At 36.6% G+C, this 22,627-nt stretch overlaps 1 protein-coding gene across 1 annotated transcript; it reads right to left on the bottom strand.

The window, feature by feature from the left end:
- Positions 1–7,603: 7,603 nt before the first annotated feature.
- Positions 7,604–20,484, bottom strand: LOC139148675 (sialate:O-sulfotransferase 1-like). The gene is made up of 4 exons (XM_070720167.1): positions 20,328–20,484; positions 15,365–15,544; positions 9,355–9,561; positions 7,604–8,403 (listed from the first exon to the last, which is right to left on the bottom strand). The coding sequence occupies exons 1-4, from the start codon at positions 20,482–20,484 to the stop codon at positions 7,994–7,996; spliced, it is 954 nt and encodes a 317-aa protein (XP_070576268.1). The 3' UTR covers positions 7,604–7,993.
- Positions 20,485–22,627: the final 2,143 nt, after the last annotated feature.

Below are 22,627 nucleotides of genomic sequence, written 5' to 3'. Positions count from 1 at the left end.
GGCTTTCTGGGTTTTTTTCATGGTTTTCTGTAAATTCTACAAATTTAAAGGATATAGTTCTATACTACTGAACAATTGGGCAAGTAAATTTAAATTTTAATCGTTATTTTGATTTCCTGCCATCTTTAAAGACTGGTAATATTACAAAGCACATGATGCCCTAGTGGAAAATATTCAGCAATATGCGTTATATTGGACTCTGTGTTGTTTCTTTTAAGATTCCAGTTCATACATGCGCGACGTACAGTGTTTTTGCTTTATTTGCATGAGGGCGCCATTTTACATTTGGGCAAACGTCCATTATTTATCCTGATCAAATTTGCACAGGCTGTCCAAGTGGACAGTTTTTTAAACTTGTATAAACACCCCTCAATGAGTACATTCCAACGAACTTTTGTTAGTTTGGAAGCAAAATCACAAAAATAATGCTAAAAGATACAGCTATTGGGCTTTTAACGTCAACTCCAGAATGTTGTTCTACTCCCTAAAGCATGTTGAAACAACTAATTGTACAATTTAGCTTGTAGACACGGCATCTATATATGCAGTATGCACTGTTGTCGTTAATATTGAACTGTTGTCCGGACGAGAATTTAAATGTCAATAAAAGCACTGCAGTCTAAACATATACAGGCTGAGCTGACAAACTGAATAATGCGCATCAAATTTGCTTTTTAGAGTAGATCAAGAAACTGTAGTCGATATTCGATCCAGAAAAATAATGGAAAAACAAATCATCAAAAGTTACAGCTAGTGACCCTCTAATTTAGTTGATACGAGAATTTACAAAGGTTGTCTTTCCCACAGAATTTTAAGAACGAAAAAATGTAACACAAATGTAAGAGGGCCGGATCATTCCCATGTCTGTCGCGATCAGCTTCCGTATATTATATATCAGTTGCTAGAGCATCAACTTTGGACAATATACGATAGTCCGGGGTTTCTGAAGGGGTCTTGAACTGAACCCGAAGACTTAATCCCAGTGGGAAGGACTAGCAAGGTCTTCGACTTTAACGTTGACCAATCATTGCTAAGCTCTGTCGGCTGTTTTAAAGGGTAATTTTGTCATCATTTTGGTTTCGTTATTTCGAACAGAATGAGGTGGTGTTTTGCTAGTGCTTCCATAATATTTTTCTCTAAGCTATTTGGAAAGCAAAACATATTTTTCTGAGAGAAAGAGAAAGTTCATAAGTTCATCTACAGTTGCTCAGACTTGGTTTAAGTCTGTGATTTGTGAATGTTTGAGTGGGTGGATGCGTTGATTTGTGTTATGTTTTTATGTGAAACGCGTGACTGGGATTAACGCTATACAGGGGAGTTTCTCCCAGAAACTAACTCACTACCGCGCAAAACTTAAAGTTAACGCATCCCATCGCTTTGAAAACCTGGCCTTGGCTGCCATATTCCTAATAGCCTTATACGATATAGGAGAGACACAAGAGAAACTATTACAAATGATTTTATTTTGAAAAATTCACCTTCTTAACCAAGCCTAACAGTTATTCAGCGTAGTACCCGTGTGAAGACAGAACACAGACGGTAGCGAACGGTTCATCATAGCTAAGTAATTTTAGCTTGATACTGTGATCAGATCAGCAAGAAAACTAACATATTGCTCTTCTAAAGCCTGCCATTGTAATTTGCAAGGGACTAGGCGAAAAAGGTGTCGTCGAAAAGGGCGTACTATTTCGAAAAATTAACAGTGAATCCTCTGAATTTTCATACACTTTGGTTTGAGTCGATATATCTTTGCATATATAGCATAGCAGTGTCATACAAAGTCAATGTTCTCATTTCAAATATACTAAGTGTTACTTCCCATCGGGAAGTGTTGCTGGTTTTACTCGGTTATACTAATTGGATGTATCTCTATATTATTTTCAGCATGCAGACCGCCATATTTCTTGATAAAAAAGACCATTCCAACTTTTCCCCCCGCACAGAAGCTGGCATGATTTAGATCATAATACATCCACTTATACTTCTGTTCTCGATGTTTATCTAGTCCAGCAAATCTAGAGCTCAAAGTCGGCAAATCTGCCAACTTCACAGTATCATGCACGGATGGAGCCTCTGTTACGAAGTCCGTAGCATGTTTCACTGTCGATACCTCAACTTCTGCTCAAGACGAGATATCTACCAGGAAAATTGGCGATATGTTTCAAGCGGCCTGTATTCACTAGTTATTTTGAAAATTCTACTGTCTTTTGTGAGTCTTTAGCTTACTTTGCAGTTCCAGTCCGTGTGCTACTCATCGCGTCATTGGATATTATTTTGCACGCTGAGCGAAAGGCTGTTTATATTCAGTCAGGACTCGTGTAATATATACCGCTTTCTAAATTTCGTGTATGCGCATTTATGCACAGTGTTGGTTTCAGAGTGTGGGATCGATTCTTCCCACATTGTACATAGCACTATCCCAGTGGCGAGGAATGTAGGAAAAGGTATTCTAAAAAAACAATATCGACGTCACCAAATTAATCGCTCTGATCACGTTATTACTTACTTGGAGGATTAAAGTCTTGATGTAAAATATGTTGTGGCAGGAAAAATAGAGAGCTGAAGTGGTATTAGCTGACCTAAAGGATTAATCTATTTTCTTATGGCGCAGCTGAAGTAAACTGGTACGGTCAAGAGGGATTTCATGAAAATATGTAGTTGTGATAGAAGCCGACGTGAAAGGATGGGGGAAAGCGGTCATCGAAAACAGAAATTATGCTTTAATGGAATCACCTGTTGTGAAAAGTTCAGGAGAGGATAAAATGGCAATTATGCTGAGAACATAGATTCTCGACACTGATGGTGTTATTACCTTGGATCTAAATGAGTCGTGGTACCAAATTTCCCGATTTTATTAAATCTCAAATTACAAACCAAGTTCATCTGTCGTCTGAAGTTCTTGTCATGACACAAGGGAAACGCAATGTAGTTGGCCTGAATTTTCACCGAGATATGGTTCTCACTAGAGGGATCACTTTTCTGTTATGAATAAGGCTGCGTTCACAAAAATGGTTGGGGGAGGGGGGGCTGGAGGAATTCAGGGGGGATTCGAAAATTTTGGGGGTAGTAGAGGGGGGACTTGAAAATTTTGCTCTGCCTGTAGGGGGGACTTCAAAATTGTTTGGTTCCCTTTTTATTTTACATTTTCCAATTTTTGTAGATAATTCAATGAAAATGAATACCATTTTATGTCATCCAATTGTTGTAATGTTAGTAATCATTTAACAAAATCAATAGAACCATTTTGTCACATTTCATGACTTTTATCTCGAAAAAATCTAAACGTGTGATTTGTCATAAAAAACCCAAACGAGCCTAGTAACAGGGCAGCAACTCAGGGAACTGTTGATGATTTTTGCAATATTTCTGTGTCATATGTCAACTAAAGTTTCTTGCTGTCTCCCTACAGCATAATCAAGCACACAATATATTAGTTTGTCGACAAAGTCTGTACATATAAATATGTATTAGGTGATAAGTTAATCAGTGACAGTCAGTTGTCAGTGATACAAATGCATAGTACACATACACAGGCTGTGATAGTAAGCTGAATACTGGACAGTTCAACATGCTGTATGGAGTAGCACAAGAACGCAGTTGTATAAACTGAACAAAAATATTGTCAAAATTATCAAAGTTAATACAACCACTCCCTGCGGGCACTGTCACTATTACGTACTGCCCTGCTACTGCAGTGTCACTGTCACTGCATACCTGAGCAGTGATAGAGATAGCTCTGACTCTGATGTACATGGTAGTTGAAGAAGAGTTTTGTGTCAAATGACGCTCATGACAGTGAAACATACTTGTACACAAGATCAGGCATGAGAGCAACACATGGAAGACCAGGAGGCTTTCTGGCATATGAGAATAATATTAAAGAAAAAAGATGGGGTCACCATGTTCAATTTTCTAAATTTCCATAGTCACGTCATAAAATAATACAAAAGTAAAACTTTGAACAGTAGAGACTAAATGAAAAAATATGTGACTAAATGGAATTAATTATTTTTTAACCAAATTTACCATTATGACACCCAATATTTCAGAGATTAAAACATTTATTTGATGGAATATTTTAACTTTCCAATATTGTCAATTTTGAGTTGCATCTAATTCATATATATGTCTTGTACTTTTAAAACAATTTTTTGGTGGTTCGCTGTGCTCAGTTTTTTACAATATGGCAATCAGCCAGAATTCACAATTTGCATAATCTCTCATGATCGTCATTTTGTGTGCTCTTCGGCAGGAGCAATTGACCTGGCCAGATTTGGATTAACTCAAGTTGGTTTAGACTGATAAATCCAAAAAGTTCACTGATGCGTTTGAAAATGAATTAATTTAAGAACTTGCCTTAGAAATGTGACTTTACAAAGTACTAATAACAGGTAATGTTGAACATCTGCGAGCGGAATGGCGCAATACGTGTTTATTTTGTCTGCGCGCACATCCTTTACAAATACGCGTGCTTGTGATAGTTGGGGGGACTTGAAAACTTGTGGTCATAGAGGGGGCATTGAAATTTTTTTAGGGTATTGAGGGGGGGGGTCTGAAAAAATAAGATTTCAATCGCGATTCCTCCAGCCCCCCCCCCCCTCCCCCATTATTTGTGAACGCAGCTTAACAGGCTTTAATACGCCATCTATGTGCTGGCCATTAATAGGCGGCGTAACAGTGATTGACCTGTGTATGACCCCTTCTTCAACGACAACACTGAACCCACTATGCTGTATCAACAGCTCCATGTTTGCTATCCGCTTACATCTAAACGGCGACATGCTAGACATAATTGAACAAACGCACCAGTTTGAGAATGTCAATGCCATTTGAAATCAATATTTGACAGTTGTTTTTTACTTGTAAGTTTGTCAGTCGTGAATTGTAGTTGAATTTAATTATATTTATTACATTATGCTGTGAATAAATGCATTTTTACCAAATATGGTATTTTGTGTGAATGAGTTGTTATTATTAACAAATTCTCCATGTATCAAACATTTCAACATTCGGTGCAATAGAGAACTAGAAATCTAATTTTGATTGTTGATCCAATAAGCTTACGTACAGAGTTAACGCAGTACAAGTCGCCCTTTACTTGGCAAATTCGTAATTACGAGAATTAAAGCTCGTAATTACGAGAATCAAAAACTCGTAATTCCGAGATTCAAAACTCGTAATTACGAGATTTTAAAACTCGCAATTACGAGAATTAAAACTCGTAATTACGAGAATTAAAAACTCGTTATTACGAGAATAAAAAAACTTGTAATTTCAAGAATTAAAAACTCGTAATGGCGAGAATCAAAAACTCGTAATTATGAGAATTATATTGTCATGAGAATCTATAGTCTGTCATTGTCATCACCAATGAATGAATACATATGGTCAAAAACATAAGTCAAGTAATCACAAACTTTTAAAATCTCAAAAAAGTGGTTTTCAGAACGCCAGAATGTGTGCATAATGATGATTTCGTAAAGTCAATATTTATGAAATTATGTGAAAATTTAAGTGTCTATGAGTTATTACAACTGATCGCCTCTTTTGAGATCACTGTTTCACTTCTACTTAATGACACCTGTGATACAATAATCATCTTTTTGCTTTTATTTACCATTTTCAATCATTGCTCGCGTTCTTGAAAGGAGTTGCACTTCAATTCGGTCATTTATTTTTATCAATTAATTTTTTTAATTTTTTTTGTCACCATCTTTTGTTTATTGTACGAGAATGGTACAGGTGTTGACAGATTTTGACATTGTTTGTTTTCGTTTTCTTCTATTGCTGTTGCTGGTTTTTAGTATTTGTTTGTTTCTTTTTAAAATATGTAAATCGCACTGAGACGTATGTGTAGTGCGTGTAAGAAATAAATATTATTATTATTATTATTATTATTATCTGGATAATAAACAATGTTTGTATACTGTTCTTTTACGTTGAGAGTAAGCAATCCAAGAACACTCAATTGAAAAACATTCTTTACTTTATGTGTCTCTATACAAACTTTGATTCTGTGATTCTTTGTAAGCAAATAATAATAATTGGGAAGTTTGGATCCGCCGGATAACATACTGAATATCTACAATTGCAGCCATGTAAGAGTCCAAAGTTCATTCATTCATTTATTCATCTACGAGTATATTATAATTGCTTACTACACCTTATAATCAAGGTAATACTACACTGAAAACACCATATTCTCGATGATCAATAACCAAAACTGTGTATGAGAAAGTTATAACATCAAAGAACTCAAACTATAGAAAGCCTGTCACTATGATTAAGTCTAATAACTAAGAGAATCGAGGCTTATAGTTACACGAAGCTAAAACTCGTAATTACGAGAATAAAAACTAATAATTACGAGAGTCAAAAATGGTAATTTCGAGAATCAAAATCTCGTAATTACGAGACTTTTTATTTTTTTTCTAACAAAAAATTGTTACATATATACGCTTCCGTATACGTGTAACAATTTTACAAAATCAATAAATGTGGTTTCTTCGAACCGGGGCCATTTTATCAATTTTGCCCTTCCATAGATTACATCTGACTATTTTGCGGTTACTCTTCCACAAGTTCTGTAAGTTTGCTGCAAGACATGAAAGTGACGGAAAATATAACGGTAACAAAGAAAGAAGGAGAAAAGTATTCACGGCAAAACAGAAATTGTACTATTAATTTTCCTCATTACCGTTAGGGTGGGTTAAATTTTCTGCTGACATTTTTCACTACTGAGATTGTTAACATTTAAGATATCGGAATTTACAGTAACTCTTCTACCCTTGCTTGACAAGGTCACATTTTGCGTAATACCAGAAGAAAGAGAAGTCAGTGTAGAATTTGTTTCTGAGTATGAGATAAATTAATATCACTCATCACATGCACAAGCAAAGTTTGTTATCTCTTGAAAAAAAATGGATTTATACTCAGGTCCATATCACTTCAACATTAACAAACAACTAGGCGGCCTGTATTTCTCCTGCGATTTAAATGTGTGTATGATGAGAAAGTTTAGTAAAAAAGCGGTCTCGATTAGTAGATTCTGACAAAATGCATCCATTTGGCAAATTTTGAGTCCTTGTGTTTCAGTTTTGTCGTCAAAATGGAGGTTTGTATTCGTATACCTAGAACCGACCGCCCAACATTTCGACATACGAGAGTACTTTCATGCCATAAATTATTTTCAACTACAATAGGGTAGCTCAAGTTCTACGTCTAGGCCGCACGATTCACCTTCAAAAGCCGTATCGTTAAATAATTCTTTTCATAGACTATATGACAATAATGAACACAAAAGAGTGTAACGCCTCTAGAGCGAACAAATTTCGTAAATGAGAAACTTGAAGCTCGTCGCATGCCATGGTTTCCGTTAGCATGGCAACGAGAGTCGGGAGCGGGTGAAAAGACCGACGTGACAAAATAATGGCGTACAAGTTCGCAAAAGGTGCGCTTAGTCCCAGCTATCGTCTGACATTTGCCCCGCACTCGAACGTAAGGGCCGCGCTCCTCGCTGACACAATCGAGTAGAAATGACTGATAACTTTAAACGTCGTATCGATGTTATTCCAAAAAATAGTTCGAAAGTTTAAACGTGATATCTGTTTTGATAAAAAACCTTTTTATTTTGCAAGAAACACCCAGAATCATTTGCTTGCCATGCCAAAAGTGTATTAGCCCCACACACTTTTCATCGTCAAGCTCGATAGATTCAATGACCGTGTCACCACTCGTCTTCGATTCGTGGTGACACTTATTTTTCACGTCCCTCTTATTTTCCTTCGTTGAACGAAGAAAATGCTGAGAAATAATATATAATTTCAGACCGTTCAATCAATAAATACATACTATGAAAATCTACATAAAAAGAAAGAGGACGTGAATATTTACATAATTCCATGAATAGGTTAGGCTTACCTATAAACATTATAAATGGCCTAACACTTAGATGAGTCATATTTAATACAATTACATCATCAAATTAAAGGGACTATGGACAAAGTTTAACTGATGAAAGAGTTTTAGAAACCAAATAACAATTTGATACTGGTTGATCCTGTTGGCATGGCAATGGTTGGTGTCCTTTCTTAGCTATGAGCTTTGATACCTTTTTCATCAAAGTTAAAGCGTCACATATCATTTCAACAGAAAATGCCTTGTAAGGCGTCCGGACATTGCTCTTGTGTCGGTGAAATTTACCTTCTCCGTTGTTCTCCACGCAGATTTTCCTTTCCTCAGTCACGGTCATGTTCAGAAAATCGACAATCCGCTTGACTTCTCCTAGCATATCGTTCTTGACATTTTCGTAGTGGACAACTAGGGTTGGTACTGTTAAATACGAAAAGTCTTGCACAATGCGTTGGTATCTTTCAAGCTGAGAGTAAGCGAATTGGTGCCAGTCTAAAGTATAGGACATATCCATTGAAAAAGTATATGTGAAAATTTACACGTGCTTGGGTAGTGGAGCTCAATGTCTGAATAATGAATGGCTTCTCATATGAAACCCTTAAACAGAGTGGCCACCATGATTTTCTTATAGACGTGCATGTCGCCGCCCATCACTTTTGAATCATACTGAAACAAAACCAGTTAAAACAAGAGTTTGCCTCTTTGCTCATAACGTTGCAAAGATTTGCGACAAAACGGCCATCCACTATGTGAAAGCACGGTGGCTAGGATAGTCAAGAACATCGGTCTTATATCAGACATACATTTCATATTATCAAACCCAGATTATCACTGATATAATATCCGATTATCCAGTATTGTAGCCCCAGATGTTTTCTACATCTATAAATCCCCGTGCACAGCAAAAACTATAAATAATAGGATCTCGGCCCATAATGGACTCAGGCAAATTTTACAAAGTTTCCATTCTTCCAGTAAGCTCCAGAACATGATTTTGTAATGATATTGTCCTTGTGCCAATTATTCATCAATTGATTCAGGCACATTAGTATTCAATAATGGCTTCAGATATCAAACAAACAAGTATTTTGCGAATACCTTTGATAATACCAAACAGGTATTGAAATGAGAGACAGACATAGATAAATGTCTCTATGGTACTACATCTCGGGTGTGGACGAGTAAACGGAAATGAGTGATTCCAAGAAAGAATAATTTGAAGACAGAAAGGAAAAGAGACTTGCCGATAGAAATTAAAAATATGCACCTGATACACACTGTCGACTAACATAATTGCTACAAATTATCTCGGCAGAAGCACAATTAATAGGGAATATATCAGGTGATGTTTAGTGTGAAAATTGGAAATGTGGGGCTCAGACTGAGATGATTTTACAGTTATCATGCAAGTACCAGGAAATTGAAGTTGCTTAGCTTGTTTACCTTCGTCCATTCTTGAGTCTTTCTGCCACGTCACCTCGCCAACATGGCCGTCGCTACTTTTTCTGTTTTTCTCAGCGATGACGACGTCGATTGGATTGCGCAAAAGGAGTATGGCGGCCTTGCAAACTTTTGATAGACGCTTGGCATTGTGTACTTTAACTGTCAAAGTGTTGCCGGCCGTATAGTCTTCAAATTCACCGAGAAACCCTGGAAATTGTAAGATTTGAGAAACATCATTGCAGGCATGTACTTCTTAAAGATGCCAGAAAAGCTGCGTGAGTTGGTTCACTTCAGCTGTTACTTAGACTGATTTTCCCAGAAGGCTGCTACAATACAAGAGCCTAGGGAGTAGAGGGAGGGGTCAGACCCCCTGCCTCAACACCCAAATGATGTTTAGGGGCTTAATATTTAAAAGTAAAGCTTCAAATAGGATAAGATAAGTGAGCCAGAACTGGCAGACAACAATATCTTGAAGATGAGCCTGAAAATTGAGGTGGTACTATAAAGATATCTCAAAGATATCTCATTGGTAAGAAGCGGAGAACGCTTTGCCACACTTAGCGCACGAAAGCCGCCAAGACAGATATATCATTCATCGTAAAAGTCCAAGTTTTGATATTAAAACGTGGAATTATGTAGGGATCTGCTAACTTTTGGATAAGCTACATGGAATAACCTTGTTTGGCTTTAAATTAGAATGAAAAGCAGCGTTGTAGGACACTAGGTCCCCAGTCGGGCAGAATTTATATCACAAAATGGAGAGAGACCAACAAATTTAATAAGAATCGATAAATATCCTGTCACCACACCTAAAATAACAGATTACAAGAGAGTTAAGGAATGCCTAAGATATGCTTAGCAAGCGACAAATGAAGCTGAGTTGGCCAACAACAAGCAATCACAACATTTTATCTAGGTGTGTGCATGAAGGCCTACCTGATCCTACGGAACAATCCTGCAAGACAAAAGAACCATATTGCGCTGATTGGTATATTTCATTTTGCCTGTGCGTAGTGAAGATGATTATAAGAAGATACGATAGATCTGGGTTTGTTGATATACTTGTTGGTGCAGGTTCTAGTGCTTTGAATGGTGTATTGACTGGTAAACATTATGCACGGCAATGCACTGTTACAAGATTTTCACGGAAAGTCTTGAGAGATTGCTCTTTGAGAACAAAACAGTCTGAAAATGATTAACAAGTGTTCGAGTTTCTGCCTCAACCATCTTCTGAAAAACTTGACCATTTAATTTATTCCCCTGATAAGACAAAAATTGATGGGTAAATTCATGGAGAAGGTATTAGCAAAAATCTCGATGGCTATATGAAGTTCAGAGAAAAGACTCCAAAAGGTATCTCTTTGAAAAACAACTCAGTACTTGATGTCCTATGCCGACCACGTATGGCTTGTTCTTAGTCCAGTGCAAGCAGTTAGCTTAAAGACTAATGATTATTTTCAGTATACAGAATGTCTGTTCTGTATGGCTGATCTCCTTTTTAGTTTTGAAAGTCAGAATTATGCTCGTTATCTGATATTCTTCTCAACAATTATTGCCAAAGTTGAATGCTAAGCATTTTATCAGGAGCTATTTTACCACCAGATATCAGAACAGATGTGTTAAGAGGAGACACTGCTGGCAGATTAGCAATGGAAAAGTTCATCAGAAATCGCCTTGAAAAGAAGTTTAACTTTTTGAACCTGTAAAAAGTCTAAAATTGGAGATTATGGGACACGTGAACAAGAAAGTAAAACTGACAAACGAGAAAGGAAAAGTGGTAGAGTGCAGACGGCAAGGAAATGTTGCTCTTCAGCTGTTAGTCATAGCCCAAAGTCGGGGGCTGCAGCTACATATGAAAGAACTAATGTCTTTCCACTTACAGCACTTACACCAGTAGCGAAAAGTATTGGCACAGCCGATGGTTTTCTTGCAAAAGCTGATGTCTAAAGGTGCTAACTTTCTCACCAAAGACATTAAAGATGCAGTACCACTGCCAAATTAAGATACTCTTGCTATCTTGGATGGAAATGCATACTGCTATTTAATGAAGGAAATTCCCAAAGCAAGCAGTAATAAAGTATTCGATGTGATGCTGAAGAAAATGGATATTGTGATATCAAAAAGAAACGTCCAGATTGTAAACTCTTTCTGACGAATGTTAAAAACGAAAGGCAGTTCGTTCAGGTTTTGGGTGACGTGTGGAGTAAAACGTACTTTGCGAGCAAGTTGCATGGTAGACATGTGATACTCATTCAGGAAGGTCATGCATATCAGGTAACCTCTGAAGATGGCTATATAACAAAGAGGGTGTAAATCACAAATTTGATGTTAACCCACGATGAAATAGATTCAAGCTTTACAGCAAATTTTGAAAAAAAATGGCTACAATTACAACAGAATCGAAAGTCAAGACAGTGACATATTCTTTATCCTTTTATATTATGCAATGACATTTAAAGGTGTTACGATTCTCGGCACACGAAATAAACAAAGGTTAATAGACATAAGTGAACTTGTCTAAGGTTATGGGCGAGAACTTTGCACAGCATTGATGGCTCTTCATGTCATATCATCAGTGCCTTCAAAGGAATAGGGAAAGTGAAACCCATTAAAAGCTTTCAGGGGATACCTCAATTTTGCTCGGTACATGAGCGATTAGGCAAATCCTGGACTTTGCAGGATGATCTCATTGATGAATTGGAAGCATTTACATGTGCTCTGTACTGAAGAAACCGCATGAAAAAAAGTTGATGATCTGCGATTTTGCATCTTGTCAGAAAAATTGCGGATTAATAAGGTATCAATCCTTCAAACAACGTGTGCAGAAGAAGCCTTCCACCATGTAGAAAAGCTATGTTACAACATAGGAAACGGTTAAATTATTAGGCCTACATAAAGAATAGAGCTCATATAGCTGAACCACATGTTCCAGACCAAACGGTAGCCACGACTGGATAACTAGTGATGGAAAGGTAGAACCGTTATTGATTTATGGTCATATTTTACCTGCTCAACTAACGGACATCCTTAACATCAAAGCAAACAGCTCTGATGAAGAAGATTCAACAGATATGCCGGCTCCTTAAACTATTTTACCTTCAGACAGTGATCATTCAAACAGGGAATAAAGTAAAAATTGACGTGTGGTTCAAGTTTCTTATCGATTGCTTTTACAATAACACTTACCATTTACAACATCTTTCTTCTACGCATGATAATAACTTAATTTAATGGTTAATTCTATTCCTTGACCACGATACATTTCTCACAAATAAGGCGTTTCTACAAGTAAGCTGGTAGCTCATATATCAAGATCAGATATCAATCATTTTAAACAATTTTATTGCATCGCACACAAAAGACTAGCAAATTAATGTTGAGGACAAGCAACAATTGAAAAATGTCCAGGATTTATGCCTTAATGACCAAAATGACATGTATCTTGATAGTCAACAACTGAAATTTTTTTTCAGAGAGAGTGTTTTCTAAACTTTTAACAGTATATCATGTTCCGCAGCATTTTGCTTTTGTTAATTCAATCTAGCAGTGGATGTAACACCCTTAACACTGCACAGAACTTATCCTATGCGATACCTGAAAGTTGACTCAACGTAAAAGAAACAGCACATTTTTGAAGTTCGATATAAATGTTTATTTCTACTTCAGCACATTGCAATTAGTAAATAAAATTCATAACTCTATTTTACTTTGCTTCTAGAAGGAAACAATAATTATGAAATTTTCTTCTGTAATAAAATATTAAATGACCAGAAAAATCATTTTTAAATCATCTAATTCTCTTTATTCATACTTATTCTACTAAAACAAATATATTGTAGAAAGATCAGTATCTCGTCTTTCTAAAATATAGGATGTATAGCATTTAATGCCAGTTTAATTCCTTCAGGAAAGAATATCGACCCCTTACCCCTAAATTATATGTAGCCCCATAAGATACCCCATATCTTTGTTTAGATGAACCCTTGAAATCGGCTTATAAACAAGGACACTCTACTGAAACAGCTTTACTAAAGGTCACTAACGATATTTTATGTGCACTCGATTCTAAGCAGGATGTATTTTTAGTTATGTTAGATCTTTCTGCCGCCTTTGATACGGTTAATCATGAATTTTTTTAGCGTTTGCACCATCGTTTCGGTGTCTCTGATAATGCTTTGATGTGGTTTAAGTCATATCTCTCCGATCGAAGACTAGCGGTAATCATTAATTCTACCCAGTCGCCCTATTATCCTCTGGAAACAGGTGTACTCCAAGGGTCAGTCCTTGGCCCAATTTTATTTAATGTTTACACATGCCCTTTAGGCGACGTAGTTGCTCGTCATGGTTGTAAATATCATTTTTATGCCGATGACTCAAATCTGTACATGTCCTTTCGACGTGAAAATTACCATGTCACTTTAAGTAATCTTGAATCCTGTGTCTCAGATGTCAGAGCCTGGATGTCCTCAAATTTTCTACCTCTTAATGATGATAAAACAGAATTTGTAACTTTCTCTAAAATTTTGAGCGAAGTCTTCGTATAGGTGATGCGCTGATTTCAACCCAATGTCAACCAAAGAGCCTTGGCGTCATTCTTGATTCCGGTCTCACTCATGTCAGTCATATTTGTCGCTCTTCCTTGTTCCATATTCGACGCATTGCCCTCATTCGTAAGTACCTATCCATATCTGCCACTGAACAACTTATCTATTCGCTTGTCTCCTCACGTATCGATTCTTGTAATTCTTTGCTGTATGACTTACCACTGTATTTGATTAATCGCACTCAGCAAGTTCAAAATGTAGCAGCAAGAGTTATAACTCGGTCAAAGCGTTCTGATCATATAACACCATTTCTGCAGGAACTACATTGGCTACCTGTACACCAGCGTATCATTTACAAGATTTTAATTCTTACTTTTAAATGTTTACTTAAATGTTAAATTTACTTTTAAATGTTTAGAAGGTGCGAACTTCGTTCTGCCAACGATTTTAAACTCAATACATTCATGACCAAGACAAAAAAGTATGGTGATAGGGCGTTCTGTTCTGCAGCCCCAATTTTATGGAACGAGCTTCCAGTGAACATTCGTTCTTGTAATAATTTTATTACTTTTCATCGTACGCTTAAGACACACCTTTTTAAGTTGGCTTTCTCTATTGATTAGACTTTTTTATGATTTTGCTCGTTTTTAAATTTCTCTATCAATATTTTTATAAATTATCCATTTTCTTACTGTAATGTATCTTTTAGTGGCTGTGATCACTTCTTCTGCGGAGTTTGTCGCTTTAGAAATAAATTATTATTATTATTATTATTATTATTATTATTATTATATCTCAAAAAACACTCGAAAGAAGAAGCATATTGTTAAATTACTCATGTTAATGCTTGCTCTCTTGTTTGATATATAGGATTAAACAATCTAAACCCATGAAGCTGTCAAACGTTTGCTTCATAAACAGAAACTCACAATTGTTACATAGTATTTTGGGTAGGAAAATTCAAATCGTCATAAAATCGTCTAATTCTATATACGCAAATTTATTTTACTAAACTTTATGCTTCCCGTAAAGAAGTTTGTCTAAGCTTTCTGTAATATGTTCTTTATAATTTCGTGAAAAATTATTAATCTAGCAGATGATATAATATTTCCTACCCCTGCCCATTTTTCGCCTTATGGAGCGATGCAACATAAAAACCACCCCACAGAGGTTGTGCATAACATCTTTTATCTTGTTTGGCAGGTTTTAAAGAACCAAAAAATACCCATTTAAGTAGGTTTATGGGGGATGCACGGTAGACCCTCCAGCCAACGGCCTAAATGGTTTGTTTAGCGTTTGTTTCTTTGTTATCTTGGAAAAATTCATTGTTTCGCGACTACATTTTTTTATACTTTTTTATTTTTATAATTGAACGTTATCACAGACAATATTACAAGTTTAAATATTTCTTGAGAATGGCGCACATGAGAAAGAAAAATACGTATCAAAAGAATTGCCTAACTTACCGCCTTCATAGAGGTCCTTGTCGTGGAAGACTGATCCCGAATAAAACCCTGTGGCTTGTTCTATGAGATGACGTAACCACGTATTGCCTGCACCTGGTGGACTGATTAACGGTACCAACGGGAAGGTATCAGGATCCGCCAATCGTACTGAGCAATCAATAGAACTCTGGTCATACATTGCTGTAAAGATATCGATTTCAGTTAACAAGATTTTGAAAGTCCGTAAATAACGTTGTCACGGTAAACTGTTCGCTTGGTTTTAAGTTTTACACCGTAATGAATATATTTGACGTATTTTTGAACTTCATTCTGTTCATGTGATGTGATATGTAATCTTTTACGCACTGTAGAAATAACATAAACTTTCATTCATGTAGATTTTTAAGCGGTCTCCAAGGTTAAATCCGGTATTCGAATTGCCCACAGTACAAACAAACCCACGTGCGTAAATGCGTATATAAATACGTGCATTTCCATACGTGCCTTTAAGTTTCAATGAATTTCAAAAAAATGACAGTGCCTTCCAGGTTGTCTGAGACTGGCAGCCACCATAAAGTACACGACTGCGAACATACTTTGTGTATGAGTTTTACACACTCACAATTACATGTACACATCGGCAGCGGGGGGGGGGGTTTAGGGTAACGGATACGGCGCATATGCACCGAGTACAGGAACACAAATAACAATGGCTATATAGTGTCTATAAGCCTAGCTGTGCAGGGTATTTTTATTGCGTCTGCTACATTTATTCAAGTTTGAAGTCACTAGAAAATGTTGCGATTTAAAGGGAAACTCAGCGATGCAATTTGAAGTACAAATTAAAACGGCTCAACCGTAAGCTTCTAAGCTGAGATCTACGATAATTTCGGTAGTATATTTGCTACAACTATATCTTGAATTTCAGATGATAATAGCTCCGACTATGCGAAACGATATTTGAACGCGTAAACAACGTCATCGTTGAAAATCGCCGATGCTATACTATACTACACGACTTGGAGTCAACACTTCAGGTTTCCACGATAGGGCTCAGCCCTTGGTGTCGCGCCAGGGGTTAAGATTAGAAATGTTATTTGTATTGGTTCATGATAAAATAGAATTAATTGTTACATGTTATATACATTTGTACGACAACTATGCTCAGATTACCCTCCAATGAAAACAGTTGACGTACACGATGTCAGATCGTGCAGGTATGGATTTTCTGTAATGTGCAAAAATTGGCAATTTTTTCCCATGATAACAACCTATTGTGTTTAACAAGCCTTAGGGTAGTATTGTGACATCATTATCGTTGCAACAGTACCTGCACTACCCAACTTCCACATCCAAGCTGAAAACTTGCGTTCCGTCTATAAACACTGGCAGTTTTTGAATCTAGTTATTGACACAGGGGGCGCTTTTCTAGAATTCAAACCAAGCATTCTTTGCATATGCCCTCGTTCATATGCACGACAGTTTTCTCTCTTTTTGTATTTTTAGGCGTGATAGTGACGATATTTTGTATCAGTGTCAAGGTGGATAATAATACTTACTGGCTAATAAAAGAGATATATTTTATTAATGGTATGTTATAAAATAATACTTCGCATGTTTCGTATTTGGAAATTTACGAGCACTCAAAAAACATGGCGGGGCCCAAGAATTTAGTCGGGTACACTTCAGGTTACTCGCATAGTATTTTGTGGATTTGCGCGTGCGTTGTCAGTATGCCGCCGGCGCGACTAATATATCTAATTTTATCGCAAAAGGCCATCAGCCCAAGCAAACAAATCAAATAAAAATAAAATTGACTAAAATCTTCTTTGCTCCCGTATGTGATGATCATATTTATTTGTACGACGAAAGAAATGAATGAATGTATGTACGTACACCAATGTGTCGACACTCTCTCTACTTTAGGAACATTATAGGCCTACTTGTATCAAGACAGAACAAAAGGGCTTACAGCATTATGATTACTGCTAATGACAAACAGTATGGTCCATTACTACCGAGTGAGTCATTTTGAAATATATCAAGGGACAAATAGATGCAAGTATGGATACGGCACGAATTTACAACGAGCTTGAAGGAAAGTGGGTCTGACATGTCCAACTGAAACATTCTGAACATATTCATGGCCAACTAACCACAATATTTCATCTGATCGCAAAACAAATTGATTAGGATAAGTATGCTGTAGCACATTGCGCCTGTGCAGTGTTTTATGGAGTTTGTTCTCTGTAATGACTCTGGACATGAAATTAAACAAAATTTAGTAATTGTTGCAGGTGTTTCCTTTGTCCTATCGTTGTTTTACAACCAACCTGTTTATAACGTCCATAGTGCGAACAGAGTATGCTATGTATCCGTTTTCATGTCAAAGCTTGGAAATTAAACTGTCACCAGCAATATGGTGGTTTCAAACGGGTTCAAACTCACAACCTACGACACCCAGTCGCCTAGCGGAGAAGCCAAAGACAAAACCGCTCCGCCCAATCTCCAAATGAGACGTCGTTTTGATATGGCGTTGTATAGTTTCGCAATGATGTATCCTCTCCCGGTTCAAAATGGACAAAAGGAAACTTTGCACAAAATAAAGTGCAAGGCGAAGCGGAGTACATTATTGAGCGCCAAGGATGCTTGAGTCCATCATCGGCCGAAAGTGGGTACATCATTGATATTCTATAGTTTTGCCATTATCAGAGAATTTGTAGATGTTAAACAACATCTGAGCCACGATAATGTAATCGAATACATTATCAGAAATAATATGGGGATGACGTCATGAAATTCACCAGTATTAACAAAGCTGTAATATAATTTTCTACAATACAGTAATGATCATTTCCAACACTAAGTTTTTGCTTGTTGATAAATCCTCCTGATTTACTTAATAATACAACTGCCAGTGCCACCACAAATAGCTGATCCATATGTCTAGGAAAATTATTTCTCCTTGAATGCCCTACTGATTTAAAAGTACAGCGCAACAACCTTTGGCTTGTGAGTGTACACTTGGGATTAACACCTTTAGTTAATGATCAACTTTCCCAATTTCTATTTCCGCCAGTTGTTTCACCCAAAGCCCCCGAGTTCCCATCCTCCAAAATGAAATGGGTCTTCTCTGTGTGAGTCGCGTCTTAGGCATTGTTACTGCAACACTGGTTTTAAAATACCAGCTGAAGCTTTTAGGCCTAGACACTGGTATACGGAAATCAATTGTTCGCTGTGTTACTGTCGTTGACGTCACCGATATGGCGAAATTAGCGAGCGTTTAGTTTTTTACGGCCGATGGTGGGCTGGCAAAAGCCAGGGGGTAACCTTAAATTAGAAAACTGCAAGGGGGGGGGGGTCATGTATTTTTCAAACAGCACAAAGGGGTCACGTAATCTTCATAAGTATAAGAAGATAAAAATGATTTGCTGCATGATTTCGTTCTGTGAATTCATGTAACTGTAAATCTGAACGAAAGTGTAATTATCTGTCATATGAACATATTGCCTTGGAAATTTTGAGGCCTGTCTTATTGTAAATCGAGCTCACTGAGGGCAATGAACAATTCCTATTACTCACATATTTTGTCAGGGAAAAGATTTAAGTTACCTGCAGACTACTAGTACCATAAAAAGTGAAATTATACTTTTAGGTGAAATTCCAATATCATAATTGTTGTCCACAACTTAACTTTCAAACACCCTATTTGAATCAAATACATTTGTATCAATTGCCAAACACCAGATTAAGTTAGTTTAACATTGTAAAAAATTATTCAGTTTTCTCATAGACTCCAATGTATAGTGAATGAACATTTCGATGAAATTCCAAAATCCAATTTATTGAACCCACATCCATTTTAACCTCCCTTGTCTAATCAAGTACATCAAGATTATCAAAACATCCATTTTAACCTCCCTTGTCTAATAAAGTACATCAAGATTATCAAATGTCTATAAATACACAGAGTTAGGTAGTTATGTATTAGAAAAAAATTATTCATACTTTCCCCGTAGAGTACCATGTACAGTGAATCTACATTTCGGTGAAATTCCAAAATCAAATTTCTTGCGCACATCCACTTGCAACCACCTTAGTCTGATAAAGTACATTACAGTGAATTATCAAACGTCCATACATACACAGATTGAGCTTGTTTTCTATTGGGAAAACTATTCATAGCTTCCTAATAGACTTCCATGTATAGTGAATGACAATTTTCAGTGAAATTCCTTAATCAAATTCCTCGTACACAGAATATGCACCTGTAACCATCATATTTTCATCAAGTACTATTATGTTAATTATACAATGTCTATATATGCACAAGTATAGCAAATTTTTCATTGGAAAAAGATTATTCACAGTTTTATCATAGACTACCATGTATTGTGAATCAACATTATCAACAGCTGGTTATCAATTAAATCCAAGTATCAAATTTTGTACACACGTGTTTGCGCAAAGAAATTGCGATCCACCTGTAATTTCTGTCCAATCCCTTTGAGGGGAATTTCAAAATCATAGCAAGTCAGAAGAAGAAATTTGAACGTTAACACATTGTGAGCTTGTAAGGGGGCCGTCATTTGAAAAATCTGAGATTCCTCTATTTTTGGATTCTATCAACCCCCTCGTTCCTGAGGTGATTGTGTGTGCAGCTTTACTTAAGCAACGGGGTCATGAAATTTTTGTCATCAATGTTTTGGTGTAATGGGTAGAGGTTCACTTATTTTGACTGACGCGCAGGAAGAATTTGCCGGCCCATCCCCGGCCATAATATTTAATTCAATTCTGTATTAGGTCACCACACTGCGATTTCTTTGTTAATTTAGGCGACTTTTTATGAGATTGGATATGATGTCGCTTGAACAAAAAAGTGTCCATAATTAAGCATAGATGACGTCATTTATATACTTAAGGTGCTGACTATAGATCTCGATACCACTGTGTTCAATGAAGTATATAACGGAAGAGTACGTACCACCTGACGTTTGATTCATCTTCTCTCTGGAAGGCTTTGTTAACTTTCGCGAGCCATGGATTTTCAGTGTCTCTTCATGTCTGGTGAAAAGTTGCAACAAGACGAAAAGGAAAAGAATTGTAGCAAATCCAACGCCAGCACGATTTAGTCTTACCATTTCCACAACTGTAAACGATCAAACAAGAAAATCGGGATGCAATACTGAAATGCATTCGTGTTGTCCTCTCTTGTCATCTGAATGCGCATGTGCTCAGTAACACAGCTTACAATAGTTTAGGGCGTAACATTTTTCCGTGACTAATCATATTAACAAAGCAGTTGTAATGAATTTTTGCTAGACCTTGTGACATTCGTCAGAAAAACGGGAGAAATGTTATTGGTCTGAGACCTATATTGGTCAGTACACGAACGAAAATAGTAATTAAAAATAAATATTATATTTCACACTATTATAAAGATATCAGAAAGTATTTTACGGTCCGAGATGATGTCAGATTGGTTACAATGATTTATGTATGGCAGGCCGGCCAACTAAAAGTTGATGGATGACTGTTACACCTGTGGCCACTTTATACCACCTGATGCATTCAGAAATTCTGTTTGTACAAAGGCAAATCGGGCTCTATCTGGGGTTGTAAAATTGACACAATGTGTTCAAGATTGAGATACACCTGTGGCCACTTTTGATGCAGTCAGTAATTATGTGTGTACAAACGCAAATCCAGCCTCTATGCGGAGGGGGTTGTAAACTTTAGCGGCCATACACTGGTCCATGTACAAGTGCCAGTATGAAAATCAGTGGACTTGATTTCAATTTTCCCATACACAGTGTCTGCACGCGACACACAAGTTTTGTGATTCTATAGCAGTGATCTATATCATAAAATTGTGTTGTCTAAATAAACTAATTATCGCGTAGAGGTTTTATCTAGTAGCAGTTGTATCTTGTGTCTCAATTTTTAACACAGGATGCCAATCATGCGTTTTCATTTACAACCCTTGGCAGGGTCTGTTTTGTCTTTATGTAAGCAGAATTTCTGACTCTATCAAGTAGGCTTAATCAACAGTAAAGTGGCCATGGGTGTATGTTGACCTTAAATTGTCTTTGGAGCCACGCAGTCCGTAGAGTCAAAGCAATGGCTGACAAACTCTGCATAATTTCAGATGACAGGATATCACCAGCATAACACAGATAAAGGTTACAGCAGCGATGGTAATGATACCATGATGCAATTGCAATACTGAAGACAGACACGACTACTCAAGTAAGTTAATGCATGGGTGTTTGTACCCATCAAGCCAAAAGTAAGAAAATGGTCAATTATCTTTAAAAACCACCAGATTTGATTGATATTGGGCCAAATTATTGAAATTGACAAATTCTTTTAAAAAATGTCTACCTAAATCTTGACAAGTTGAGTCACGTGACCAAATCTGATATTTTCCCGCCAAAATTTACGTCTTTATTAAATTTAATATTCCAACCGTAACCCGTTAAATTTTCTTGATTTTCTCTGCTCTTTTGGAAACAACATCTATCATATTCTTTTAAAATACATGGCACTCATGAAATTTTATCTATACTTCTTTCTGACATTCAAAATATTCATGTAAAACAACAAAAATATTGTATTTGTTGTTTTTTGTGAAGAAATGTTATTCAAAATTCAATAATTTTGCATCTGCCAGTAGTGTAACACAAGTTCCCATCCCACTTTACATTAATTGGTAATAATATTTTAAATATTTTGATGTTTAACGGTTGGAATGTCAGTTATTTGCAACATACAATTTTGGCGGAAAATAACAGATTTCGGTCACGTGACCTGACTTAGGTAATATATTATGATAAATTTCAACTTAATCAAATGCGAAACATTTTTGGCAATTTTCACAATTTTCTGACCATGTCTGATTAAAAAGTATGTTCAAACTGATTTTACATGTAAGTAAGCCTATGCCCATGCATTAACATACCTGATTAGTCAATAAATGTATGTCCCTACACCTACAGAAGTCATACCTACCATCTCGATGCTAGTCGGTACTGTTACTGACAAACGACAGGTTCTGTCCTTAATTTGTTTACTGTAGTTAGAGATGATTCACCTGACATTAACGCATACACACAATATACAATACATTTTCTATGTGCAAATGTAACACTTGTAATTCAGGTCCAACACAACAAAAAACAGAAGAGCGAAATCGACTCGATATCACCCAAATTCTGACAATGGCATTTACTGCCATTTATTTCGGAGTAGTAGAGATAACAAAATGACATTTTTGTCAAATTG

The sequence above is a fragment of the Ptychodera flava genome, chromosome 13, assembly GCF_041260155.1.
Source record: "Ptychodera flava strain L36383 chromosome 13, AS_Pfla_20210202, whole genome shotgun sequence".
In the NCBI taxonomy this organism is placed as follows: Eukaryota; Metazoa; Hemichordata; class Enteropneusta; family Ptychoderidae; genus Ptychodera; species Ptychodera flava.
This window is presented reverse-complemented; position numbering and strand designations above follow the sequence as displayed.